Genomic DNA, 13,316 nt, shown 5'->3' with positions numbered 1-13,316 from the left:
TCTGCATGATGCCATCAGGATCAATTTTACTCTTTATCACTGGGGATGCAGCTTTGCTGCTAAGAGACCTCAGAAAACTTGGATGCAAGAGATACAGCTGTTTATATATTTAGATAAAATAACCATGCCTATAGTATCATGTGAGCTCCAACATGATGAATCTTGTCTGATCTTAAAAGCTAAGAGGGTTAGTACGTGTCTGGGAGCAATAACAAGCATGCAAAATGCTGCTTAATAGATTCCTGATATATTCCTGAACAAATACTATCGTTTAATATCTAATTATATGTTGCTTATAGACACACATATATCATCTTTCACTAACCTTATATAAATATCTAATCTGACACCATCTTCTTCTTGAAAAGCCAAGAATTCCAGTTCCAGAAATACCTCTGCTTTCGTTCAGTTGTATAAATTCATCTCTTGTTCTTAGGTAAGCAGTAGTATCTACTAGAAACAGACTTCCATGCTCAAATACGATCGCATCCCTCAGACTGTGCCTTTGAGCATCACTCAGGATACCTGGAGGGACTCTTACTTTGGTCCAGGTTTGAAACGAATCATTTGTTTGGAAGCTCTCCTGGTCAGTGACCAAGAGAGCAAATGCAGTGATGCAGGCATGCCAGCTAAGCAGCAGCGGACTTCCAGCTGGCAGGGTGATTGGCAGATATTCAGGAGGCTCAGAGATGGTCATTATGGGAAACGTCAGCATGAATTGGAGATTTGCAATGAGGCAGTCCTGGAAAGCCACTTTTTTACCTTTTATCACTTTGACTATATCATCTGAAGACATTGGCAGATGAATGACCCAGGTTCTAAGGAGAAGAAAAATGAGACAGAGAGGAAACAGGAGTGGGCACACTGATCCTTCCTTTCTCCAATTTACCTCAGAGCTTATGCTTTAAAAAAAAAATTAAGCTTTTATCAGCATAAGGCTGCTCTGGCTCCGTTTTTCACTCTTCACACTGACAGAGGAAAATACTGACTTTTGATACTCTCTCTGCTGCAATGTGTCTCTCTAACCACAGATGAACAGCTCCATACTCCTCTTTCTTAACATATAGTTTCGCACATCATCTATTGCTTTCTTGAGTGGCAAGCACTTGAGTGGCAAGTGGTTAGTTACACAAATGAGTGCTTCTATATCTAAAGCAAATCATAACAGGTATTATGCAATGGGTGTAGAGAAATAGTAAACTTCATATACTGCTGGGGGAAATCTGAATGGTGCAGTGATTTTATAACCGTGCAATCTAGCCATTCCTCAAAAATCAAATGTAGAGATACTGTGTGACTCCAATCTCACTCCTTGATATATACTGAAGAGAAACAAAACTTGTTGTTACTTGGACAGCTGCATACAGATGCCCCAGCAGCATTACTCTTAACAGAGTTGAAGAAAATAACCAACATGTTTATCAACTTTAGAACGATTAAACAATGTGTCAAAATCTGAAATTATCAACGTACACACTGAATTAGTTTAAACTACAGTTTAAAAGGGTGGGGTTATATGGCATGTAAGTTCTCTTCAACACAGTTTGTTAAAAATAGAAAAGGAACACGTTCTCATAACCTTCCCACCCTTCTCCTACATCAGAGAAGGCCTTCAGACTGGTTTTATAGGGACCCACTTCTCAAGTGTTACAAAAGCAGGAAGAATTTGAATTCCAGCTTATCAGTGTTCTGAAGATCCTTTGAGTGGTACTTCTTGCTCTTCCTACTCATGACAGTTTTCTGCATCTCTTAGAATTTGTCTGTTCTCTTAAGCCCCAGTCTGAAGGCTCTTGTGTACATGCCCCCTCCACCCACACTTACAAGGCTAACTCTACTTTCAGGCATGCCTTATTCCCCTCTTCTGCAGCCAGTGTCAGGCACTGCTATATTACACAGTAGTGTGGGTTCACTTCTATCAGAAAATGTCTGTTCCCTTGCTGAAGACAGTAACTGTATCCCACCTTCCATAGTTAACATGTTACCACCTCTATCAGAAAATGTCTGTTCTCTTGCTGAAGACAGTAACTGTATCCCACCTTCCATAGTTAACATGTTACCACCTCTATCAGAAAATGTCTGTTCCCTTGCTGAAGACAGTAACTGTATCCCACCTTCCACAGCTAACATGCTACCTCTCAGGTTGGAATTGTGGGTAGGACAGCGGGAGTGCTAATGAGCACTGGTGGAGGCTGTGACCACTACATCCTTCATATCACAGCAGCCCATTTTCACGGCAGAGTAGGGTTCATTTAGGGATATGGTCACCCCTAAGGAGGCTTTTAGATTGAGGATTAGGTTTTTAACCACATAGGGAAACAATCATCCAAGAATGTATTTTCTGAGTTGATTCATCAGTTGGAATTATCACAGGAAAAAAACATTTCTTTTTCTGTGTCATAAAAAGAATTCTATCCTTGGAAATCACATGTCAAGTACATTTTGTAAAAGTCTACTAATGTTTTCAAATCTTTTTCAAAGCTTTTGTTTTTTAAATTGAAGATAAATTAAAAGAATTAAATACCCTTCTGAAGTTAAGGGACCTGAGTGGTACGTGAGCCTCTTCTCAGTTGTGTATATGGATGGATGTTGTCCCAGGGTTTCAAAATGTTTGGTTAGTACCTTGGAATTCTGAAAAAATAAAAACAAAATAAGGTTTTCCTTTTATTATTCTCATAGCCAAAGGTATTTGGAAGTACTTTCGTGTGTTTAATTCTGTATTAAATTTGTTCTTTTAGTTAAGACATTGTTTATTCTTATATATTCAACATACTTTCATTATTTGTTTCTTTTAACCATATAGCTTCCTCCCAATGACAAGGTTACGAACTATTAATGTCACAGAATAGGGGTATAGTTCAGTGGTAGAGTACTTGCTTCAGTTTATAAAAAAAAATATAAGGTATAATAAAGGATCCAACATACTGAAAACATTCTTGCGCTATCAGAATCTTATGTGAATGAAGACCATGGAGATTCTGAAATACAGAAACCTAAGTGTTGAAATGTTAATTTTGTATTTTTGTTGTGGGGAGGAAGTGTACATTGCCATAGTAAACATGTGAAAGACACAGGACAATTTGAGGGAGTCAGTTTTCTCCTTCCTTCACCTAGGTCACAGGGATTGAACCCAGGTCATTCAGGCTTGGAAGCAAAAAACATCATCTTACGACCAAGCTTAGTGGCCCCATAATTTAAAAAATAAAAAGTCTGTCTGTTGGCATCTGATATACTGGGGTGGTCTTCCCATATGAAGCACTTCTTGATGCTAACACTTCCTTGTCATCTCCTTCCACAAACAATGAAGGTCTCCAGAATTTGACCTTGAATTCTGTTCTCCTCATGTCCATTCTTCTGTACAAACATATCATATACTCACATAAAGAAAAGACGAGAAATTGATGCTGCAGTCACTCAAAGGGTAAATGCCTTTCTTCAAAGTTAAAAGCTTTTGTGTACCAAAGGACACCATCAACAAGGTAAAAAGACAAATGAAAGAAAATATTTGCAAATCGCATTCTGTATGATATTAATATTCAGATTATATAGATGTTGTGGACTTGATTTAATGTTTACATTATGGGTTCTGAAATTTTATGGGAATTTACACTTCCGCATGTGAGACACTGTGGGTCCCTGCCCCCGGTTTGCTCTAATTGGTAAATAAAGTTGCTGATGGCCAGTGGCTGGGCAAGGAAACAGAGCCTGGACTTTGAGGTTCCTTGGCAAGGAACTCGAAGGAGGAAGAGAATCACCATTTCCAGGGAAAAAGAAGGTCACCGACTGAAAGGTGTAGGATAGAGAGACAGAGACAGTGCCAACATATAAGAGTTGGGGATCGTGGCCCATGAGTGCTGCAGGGCTGGGTCTATAGCAGCCAGGATGGAATATGTTTTAGTAAGTAATAATTTAGGACTATCAGAGGGGAGAGTGTGTTAGCTGCAGGGAGGTTTGTATTGTGCTGTTTAAGACATATTAAAATAAAAGGCTATGTGTGTATGTCTTTCATTCCTGAATCCACAACATTCATGCAGTAGCTAGAAGAGCATGCACAGCCACCAGGGGGGAATTTCGAGTGGATTAACCAACTATTGCAGCATAGAGGAAGCTCTTAAAGCTCAAGAATTTAGAAAGAACACGATCACAAATGAACAAAGACTTGAAAAGACATTTCTCCCCAAAGATTATCTAAATGGTCAACAGGGACACGAAGACACGTTCAGTATCAGTGTTCATTACAGAAATGCAAATTGGAGCCACAATGATTCAGGGAAATGTGGAGCACACTTTGAATCCACATTTAGGAGACAAAGTCAGGTGGATCCCTGAGTTGGAGGCCAGCTAGATCTACACAGTGAGATCATACCTAAAGAACAAACAGGCAAATGGCTCAGTGAGATTTCCCTATTGTTAAGGATGGCTATTTAAAGAAGAAAAACAACTGCATTGACTCTACAAAACCTAGAAAGTGTAACTGAGGCTGTGGAAGAATTGGACCTTTCTGGACTGCTGGTAGGAATATAGGACAGGGTAAGTGCTATGGGAAACACTGCAGCATTCTAAAAAATTTAAAGCAGAATTACCAGCATAGTTCACAATAGCCCATAAGTAGAAACAAGCCAAATGTCACTGAGAGATAAACAAAATGTAGCACGTAGTACAACAGACTGTATCTTAGCTTTAAAGGGGGCGGGAAAGAAAAGAAAATGCATGAAGATCTTATGACAACCGAAGAAAGTCACAAAAACACAAACCTTGTTCAAATCAAATTCCACTGCTGTGCATGATCTACAAGCCTTGGAAAGCTAACACAAAAAATAAAGCCCTTTGGGAAACCTACTCTTGAACATCTAGCTTTGGAAATGGAAGAAAATAAATATACCACACTAGTTTTCTATTTTAATATGGATACCGTGCTCAATTAGAACACAAATGTGAATACATTTTTAAATAGTAGGAAGCTTTAAATGTGAAATAGGAGGTTTGTTAAACAACCAAATAAAAAGATAACTAACTAGGCCAATGAATGGGTTTAGACAGTATTAGAAAGAGTTAGTGACCAGTAACCTAGGCCCAGTCAAAATGCACCTCCGAAACCAAAGGTCAATTCCTGGAATCCAAATGAAGCTGTAAGGAGAAAGAGGACCAACTCTACAGAACTGTCTCCTGGCCTATGCACACATGCCCTGATATGCCTCCACCCCCAACATATCTTATGTACACACACATGGTCTATACACACATGCCCTGACATGCCTCCACCCCCAAGGTAGCTTATGTACACACACATGGCCTATACACACATGCCCTGACATGCCTCCACCCCCAACATATCTTATGTACACACACACCATATCAGAGTTCCTGACTAGTCACTAAGATAGCAACAGGCTCATGAGAACAATTGTCTATACTGATATTCGTCCATAGGTTTTCCATTGAAACAGTATGCGAAATTCAACTCTTCAAAGCAGTAAATTTGTAATGAATATACGAAAGGGCTGAAATATTTGCTATGTTACACCTTAGCTAAGATTTTGATGCATGACTTCAAATGTATATACTCATAGGACATCCTTAAAGCATACAAAGGATCTGCCTCTTCACCAATGGTGAGAAGGGTGCTCAATGGAGAGGTGTATAATTGCAGAGATCAAGGGCAGTTCAAAATACCTATGATGACTAAACTGAACAAGGGAACCATAAAGGTGGTTTGCACTGGCCTCAGGAAACTTAAAATACTACACATTGCTTATAGTATAAACTCGGTCCTCAGAAAAAGATTGGCAACCAGTATGATCCAACAAATATTGGTACTAACCAGTGAAGGTTTCTTTGCGGTCTTCAACAGCTCTTCGGAGCTGGCACTTTCTGGATCATACACCCATATGGTGACAATCTATAACAGGAAATATAAGAGGCAGAAATTGAACTCCATAGGTTGTAAAACAGAGAGAGAGAGAGAGAGAGAGAGAGAGAGAGAGAGAGAGAGAGAGAGAGAGAGGGACAGAGAGACAGAGAGACAGAGAGCTAAGTTAGGAGGAGGTGGGATAGAGAGTAAACCTTGGAATAATTAAAGGATGGATAAGATTTAATGTAAATAAAATATATTGTATATATAATTATCAAAGAATTAAAAATAATTGAATAACTTGTTTTCACATTTCCTCCAGTTTTATACAAATTTCCTTTTTTTTCTCTTTTTTCTTTCTTTCTTTCTTTTTTTTTTTTTGTGGCAGAAACCACTCACAGGTATCTCTAACTGCAGTTCCAAAGGATCCAGTGTCCTCTGCTGTCTCTGCAGGAACCAGGCATGTAAATGGCACATGGGGACTCAAATAGGTAAATTTTGCATGCTCATAAAATAGAAATGAAAAAAGTTTTCACCTTAGTGATGTCGATCTCTTCTTAATCGTTACTGGTTATTAGCTCCAGCTAACCAGCATCAGTTGTCCCTGTAGTCCCTTCTGTTCTGGACTCTATAGCCAGAGCCACACGGCCAAAGCTGCCTAGTTCTGCTGCTTGCTAGGGCTGGAACATGGACCCTTGTTCTAGTACGTTATTACCAGCTTTCTGTTTTCCAACTCTTTCACTGCCTAAACTTGGCTGTCCTGGATCTTGCTCTGTAGACTGACTTTGAACTCAGATCTGCATGGCTGTGTCTCCTAAGCACTGGGATTAAAGGTGTGGTTCTCCAAGCCTGGATTTAAGTTTTTCTTCACGTAGAATTTGCTCTGTCCTAGGCTGGCCTTGAACTCAGAGATCTGTTTAGCTTTATCTCCTGGGATTAAAGGCTTGTATTACTGTGACTAGACCTAAATTTAGCTGGGTAAGATCTGGTCCCAAAGTCCCACTCTCTTGATCTGCTATCTCCTAGAACACAGGATTCGGCTCCATTTCACTTCCTGGTGCCCCTTTAATACTCAAACCATATATTTTATATTTTTCCTCTCTAAGCTTTCTATGCTTGTTAAAAATGTTCTTCATGAGATTTAACCAGAGAATAAAGTCTCTACTGGGCTTTTTTGAGACTTCCTTTGTCAATGCAATTAATCTGAGTCTCTTCAGCTTAGCCTCAGGCAGACTCTTCAGACAAGGGCAAAAAGGAGCTACATTCTTCATCAAAATACCACAAAACAGTCTCTAGGCCACATACTGAAAGTCTCCACTGGAACCTCTTGGGCCAGGTCTACACAGTTCAAATCACTCTCAGTAACAAAGCCTTCCATAGTCCTACAAGGATGGCCCATTAAGCCCCATTTAAAGCATTCTACTGCTTTCCAAATCCAACGTTCCAAAATCCATATTCTTCCAAAGAGAAGCATGGTCATTCCTATCACAGCAATATCCCAGTCTCTGGTACCAAGTTCTGATAAGTGGAAGACTGACTTCCAAGCAGCTAGGGTGAGGGTCTTAAGTCCACACCCACAGTGACACACCTACTGCATCAAGGCCACACCTCCTAATAGTGACACTCTCTGGGCCAAAAACATACAAACCATCACAAGTACAAAGATCCATGAAGGGTTCAAAAAATTCTTTCTATACCTTGAGGGAACTGCTGACAACACTCTGTATTAATCATCATGAATCTTTCTTTACATCTGTAAACAGACATGACAGCCTTCCTACACTTCCACATTTGTTTTTACAGAAAATGAAATCAGTTTCCATATAGCCTTTGTAGCATTCTTAGTATCTGACATATATGGCTCTTCAATAGAAACAGATACCATTGGGGGTTTGTTGTTTGTTTTGCTCTTTTCTAGACAGGGTTTCTCATTTTTTATTTTTCCTTGAATAACTTATTTACACAGTCAAAAGCAAATTATATATTTTAAATGTATTTTTTTACACAATTTTATTTATTTTATGTATGAGTCACTGTCTTCAGGCACACTAGAAGAGGGCATCAGATCCCATTACAGATGGTTGTGAGCCACCATATGGTTGCTGGGAATTGACCTCAGGACCACTGGAAGAGCAGTCAGTGCTCTTAACCGCTGAGCCATCGCTCCAGGCACCAGCAAATTATATTTAAAACAGGATGACAAAAACAAACAAACAAACAAACAAACAAAACCCTCTCTTTCCTGTCATCCAGTTCCCACGAGTCTACAGGTATCCAACCTGTACAGGTATCCATTGCCTTTGTTTCTGTAAATTCTGAAAACCTTTTTATAGAATCAGTAAAGATAAGATCTTTTTTTCTTTTAATATCAACACATGCTTCATAATGTTCTTTCAAAAAACAACTAATTTGATCTAGGCAGTTTCTCAATATTTTGCTTTCCTGTTGGATGACTATAGGTTGGGTCATGTTGACAATTAACACTAACTGGAACACTTGATTCCAGGGATCAAACCCAGGTCACCAAGGTGTGTGGCAACACACACACACACACACACACACACACACACACACACACTGTGCCTTCTTGTTTGTTCCACATTCTAATTCTTCAAGCTACTAAACAGCAGTTTGGGTGATAGGTCTTCCACAGCAATATGTGAGAGCTCCCTCTCCTCTCCCCCACAAGTCCCTGTGTCATTCAGTTGGGTGAAAATGGTATTTTGTGGGGTTTTGCTCTGTTTTTGTCTTATGAGAAAATGTTAGGGTCTCTCCCTGTGTTCAAGGTCAACTGTCACTTCGAATGCACGTCTTCCTCTGGGTTGTTAAGATGGAGAGGATTGTCCTTGTCCTTCTATATCTGCCTGGAGAGATTCGTTATTTAGTTCAAAATACTTTGTAATTTTCATTTTGATTTCTTTCATAACTCATGAACACATGTACTTAAAATCTCCATCATATAGAGAGGTTGCTTAGTGGGTTAAGAGCACCAACTTAGTTGCTCTTCCAGAGAGGCCTGGTTTAATTTACCCACTTGGTGGTTTACAACCATCTATAACTCCAGGGGAATGGGCGCCCTCTTCTGGCCTCCACAGGCACTGCATGTGCATGGTGCACATACATACCAGCAGGAAAAACACCCACATATGAAAAATAAGGTGGAGGCTGGTTGGAATGGTATATGTCCATAATCCCAGCATTCTAGAAGTGGAGGCAGGAGGATTTTAAGTCCAAGACCAGCTTGGGTTGCCTAGGGAGTGAGGAAAACAAAACAAAAATTGAACGTGAAGATTTTCTAAGCAATTTCCAAGTTAAAGGCCTGTTGGTTACAGAATTCATGGCCCATTGTCTTAGTTCTTTGTCGAAGTATATAGCCTGCTAAATGCTCTGTGTGTTTGAAATGGATACACAGTATGATAAATTAACTATAGTATTTTCAATGGTTATTAGATTAAATTTATTCATTGCATTTAAATATTTGCTGATTTCTGGTGGTGATTTTGCACACATCTGAGCCAGCTGTGAGGTGGTCTGACCTTTGAAAGTTTCTCTTCGCTGTTCTGGCTGTTTTGCTGTGGTGGGCTGAGCTGTAGGCTTCTCTTAGTTACTTTTGTCATGGTTCTTTTTTTTAAAGATTTATTTATTTATTATGAATACACTGTAGCTGTCTTCAGACACACCAGAAGAGGGCATCAGATCTCATTACAGATGGTTGTAAGCCACCATGTGGTTGCTGGGATTTGAACTCAGGACCTCTGGAAGTGCAGTCAGTGCTCTTAACCACTGAGCCATCTCTCCAGCCCTGTCATGGTTCTTAAATATGGGAATAAAGTCTTTCTGGAAAATATTGGTAAAAGTTCCTAAGTACTGTGATGATGTTTTGTATCTTTTATTTTGATGATATTCTAGGTGATGCTGACAGATTCCTGGGGTGTATACTATCAACATATCATAGCATATTATTGGTTTATATCTTCTAGACAGTTATTTTAAATTTTTATTTATTAGTGTGTGTGTGTGTGTGTGTGTGTGTGTGTGATATATCCAGTTGGTGATTGTATGTGTCATGGTGCACATGTGGAGGTAAGAGGACAATTGTGTGGAATTGCCTCTCTATTTCCTAACATATAGGTTCTGGGATTGGTCACTAGGCTTATACTGCCTCTACTGGTAGTAGAGGCTTCTTGTTGCTATTTATTCCAAGTTTTTGAATATTTAAAAAGTGTCATTAAATTTTAGAACTGTGTTAGGTTTTAGGTTTTGGAATCATGGTGGGTTTATAAACCAAATAAGCGACTTTATATAATGTTTTACAACAAGCTGTAATGACACAAAACTGAGGGTAGGAACTTGTGCTGCTGCTACCATGTACCCAGCTCACAGACTAAGAAATGATAGACATCAGGTACTTAGAATCCACTGGACATCATTAGCATCAGCTGCTTTTTAAAGGCTAGCAAGAACTCAGATGAAACCATCGGTTGCAGATGCCTTTCAAAATATTAATAAATTTTCTTCCCAACCTCTTTAGTAGAACCTTGGTTTGCCAAAGCTCTACTTCTCCCCCACCCCCACGGCTGTCTCAGAACTTGCTCTGTAGACCAGGCTAACTTTGAACTCAAGAGATCCACCTGTCTCTCCCTCTCCAGTGCTGGGATTAAAGATATGTGCCAATAGTGCCCAGTATGGAAAATCTAGACTTAGAAAGGTTTAGAGTTTCATGAATTATATATGTTTCATAACTGTAATTAATGTCTCCTTTGGTTTTTGGAATAGTGTTTTAGTCAGGGTCTTGCCATGTTGCCCAAAACTAATTGGTCTATGTCCTAGATGACATTTGACATCATCAGCTGACTGAACTCACTGTGAAGCCGAAGATAACCTTGAACTCTGGACCTGGAGTGCTGAATTCTGGAGTGTTGACATTACAGGCATGGACCAGCTACCATACCAAGTTATGTGGGGCTGGGGAGTGACATGGGGGCTTTGTGCTTGCCAGGAAAGTGCTCTACCAAATAAGCTACATCTCCAGCCTTCAAAACTTAATTTCATATAATTTTTTTATACACGATCTTACTTTGTAGCTCAGGCTGGCCTCAAATTTATGATTGTTGGGCATCATCCTTCTGATTACTCAGAGTACAAACCATGCCTGGCTTCCATAAGACTTTTGTATTAACTGGGTTAGATTTATCAACATGTACCATGTAATAAAACTAAGAACATTCAATGATAATTTAGACAGCCTCGATAAGTTAAAGAATTTTATGAACAGCCCCTGATCCCCAATGTCTGCGAATAGTTTTGAAATCTCTGAAGTGTTTCAACAGAAGACACTTGAGTAACCCTCTCTACTTCTGCTATTTAGGAAGAATATTTGGAGAGAAGCCCACCCTTGCACCAGTATGTGATCAAGCCTCCCTGACTAGGCCTCCTCAACCCAAAGGGTCTTCAAACGCACCTTGAGCGCTGCCACTCTATAGAACATTTATGACAAAAGCACTTTGGGGGGATTTCTGGAAACATAAGTAATGAAGGGAGACCTTGGAGTAGCAACTTTCAGGAGAGATGCAAAACTGGTAAACATTACCTGGCTTAAGTTGTGATAAACGTCTCTGTGGGGAGAAAAGCAAAATACATTTCAATAAACATCATATGAAACATTAGTTGGAATGCTATATCTTCAATATACATGTTTCTTTTTTTTTGGAAAAGAAAATGTAAGGACCCAGGAAGAGGACCCCAACTCAAGTCCCAATTAGCGTGCACCCAAGGAGACACGAGAGACTTACTTGATGCAATGGCAAAAGGCAGTTTACTAACAAGGGCCCTTGGATCGAAACTCATCCCACGCAGGGGAGAGAATTTCGATGAAGACCCCAGGAAGTTTAGAACTTTTAAAGGGGGAAGGGAAAAGTGGGAAATTCTGGCACGATTACATATGATTGGATATTTCAAACACCAGCACTTTGCGTAAGCAATCATTTTGACAGGTTGGATGGCCCACTATTTTTGACCATGAAGTCTCAGACCTTCTAGGATAAACACCAGGTGGCCCAGGCATGTTTAGACTGGTCAAGATATGTCTTTGGTTGTTTCTACATTTCTGGTCACCTCGTCCCTAGAGGGGCTTGATATTTTTATTATGGCTACTCTCAGTAAGCTCAGCAAGCTGTCCTGCAGTCTTTGCCAAGTTGTTTGTGGTCTCTGCTGAGCTGTTTTAATTTTTACCCTTACAAAAAATCCATTTTTTATTTATTTACTTCTCATAAAGTAAGTCTGGGAAAGGTACAGCATCACATGGACCCTGTCCAGTGGCCTTTACAGGAAGGTGGCTTCAGAATTTGGCAGAAACCATGCCTCTGTTTCTCTGGCCCAAGTTACTTGGCCTGGATCACCCTGGTTTTGTTTGGTTGCCTCCAGGAGTAACTACATTGATATTTGCTTTATACACATAAAGTATATCCCTTGGCCAAGTGCAATTCAGTTTCATCTCAGCCATAAACACCTTCAGATGTACCAAGAGCCCTTTACTCTCTTTGGTTTCAGAGACCTTACTCCTAGCCAGGAAAAATGGCTTTGTATCACAGCCTTCCAGGTTTATTCACCATTCAGAAGTCCTGTTCCCAGCAGGCCTCCACAGGCAACAAGATTCCCATTGATACAATGTTTCTAAACCTATGAATATTCTCTTAACATTTTGGTACATAGATATAAAGAGTAAGAAGAGGTAATTTTTTAAAATGTGTTTTCTAGGGACCAGGTAGGTGAGAAGAATGCATGTGTAGAATGCAAGTACTTTAGCATGGTGAGAATATGTGATACCCGGATGAAGGAAACCCACCATTATGCATTTGTCTATGCTCGTGGAAAATACAGTACCAAGACTGGACTGACAATGAAAGCCCCAGCCTTTTGGTGCTCAAGCACTGATGTTGGCTGATCAATTAAAATAAATATGCCATTCTGGGAAGCCATATTGATAATGGGCATATGCATGAGTACCAGTTGAAGGCAGATGACCCAATAGAAATATCTTTCTATGTTCCTCTCAGGTGCTATGAATTTCAAATTGCTCTGAATACCCTTTAAAAAAATCTAAAATTGTATTCCACACAGCAGGAAGATCTACTAAGAAAATGTAATTTTAAAACTGGGTGTGGTAGCACATATCTTTAATCCAGCACCTGAGAGGTAGAGGCAGATTTTGAAGCCAGCCTGGTCTAGTAAGCGTGTTTATGTGTGTATGTATGTAGTATGTGTGGTGTGTAGGAATGTGTGTGTGTGGTGTGCGTGTGTGTGTGAGCCTGTGAATGTGTGTGTGGTGTGTGTATAGTGTGTGGTATGTATTAGTGTGTGGTGTGTGTATGATGTGTGTGTATATGGTGTGTGTGAGCATGTGAATGTGTGTGTAGTGTGTGTATGATGCATGTGTGTACGGTGTGTGTGAGCATGTGAATGTGTGTGT

At 39.8% G+C, this 13,316-nt stretch overlaps 1 protein-coding gene across 1 annotated transcript in view; it reads right to left on the bottom strand.

Moving 5' to 3' along the window:
- Positions 1–13,316, bottom strand: part of Catspere (catsper channel auxiliary subunit epsilon) — a 132,251-nt gene that overhangs the window by 84,009 nt on the left and 34,926 nt on the right. The window contains exons 6-9 of the mRNA XM_028755266.1: positions 11,439–11,463; positions 5,819–5,896; positions 2,522–2,628; positions 326–818 (exon numbers count right to left, since the gene is read on the bottom strand). Coding sequence (XP_028611099.1) covers positions 326–818; positions 2,522–2,628; positions 5,819–5,896; positions 11,439–11,463 — 703 coding nt within the window. The remainder of the gene's footprint in view (positions 1–325; positions 819–2,521; positions 2,629–5,818; positions 5,897–11,438; positions 11,464–13,316) is intronic.

This window comes from Grammomys surdaster, unplaced genomic scaffold, assembly GCF_004785775.1.
Source record: "Grammomys surdaster isolate TR1022 unplaced genomic scaffold, NIH_TR_1.0 126051, whole genome shotgun sequence".
NCBI classification, from domain to species: Eukaryota; Metazoa; Chordata; class Mammalia; order Rodentia; family Muridae; genus Grammomys; species Grammomys surdaster.
This window is presented reverse-complemented; position numbering and strand designations above follow the sequence as displayed.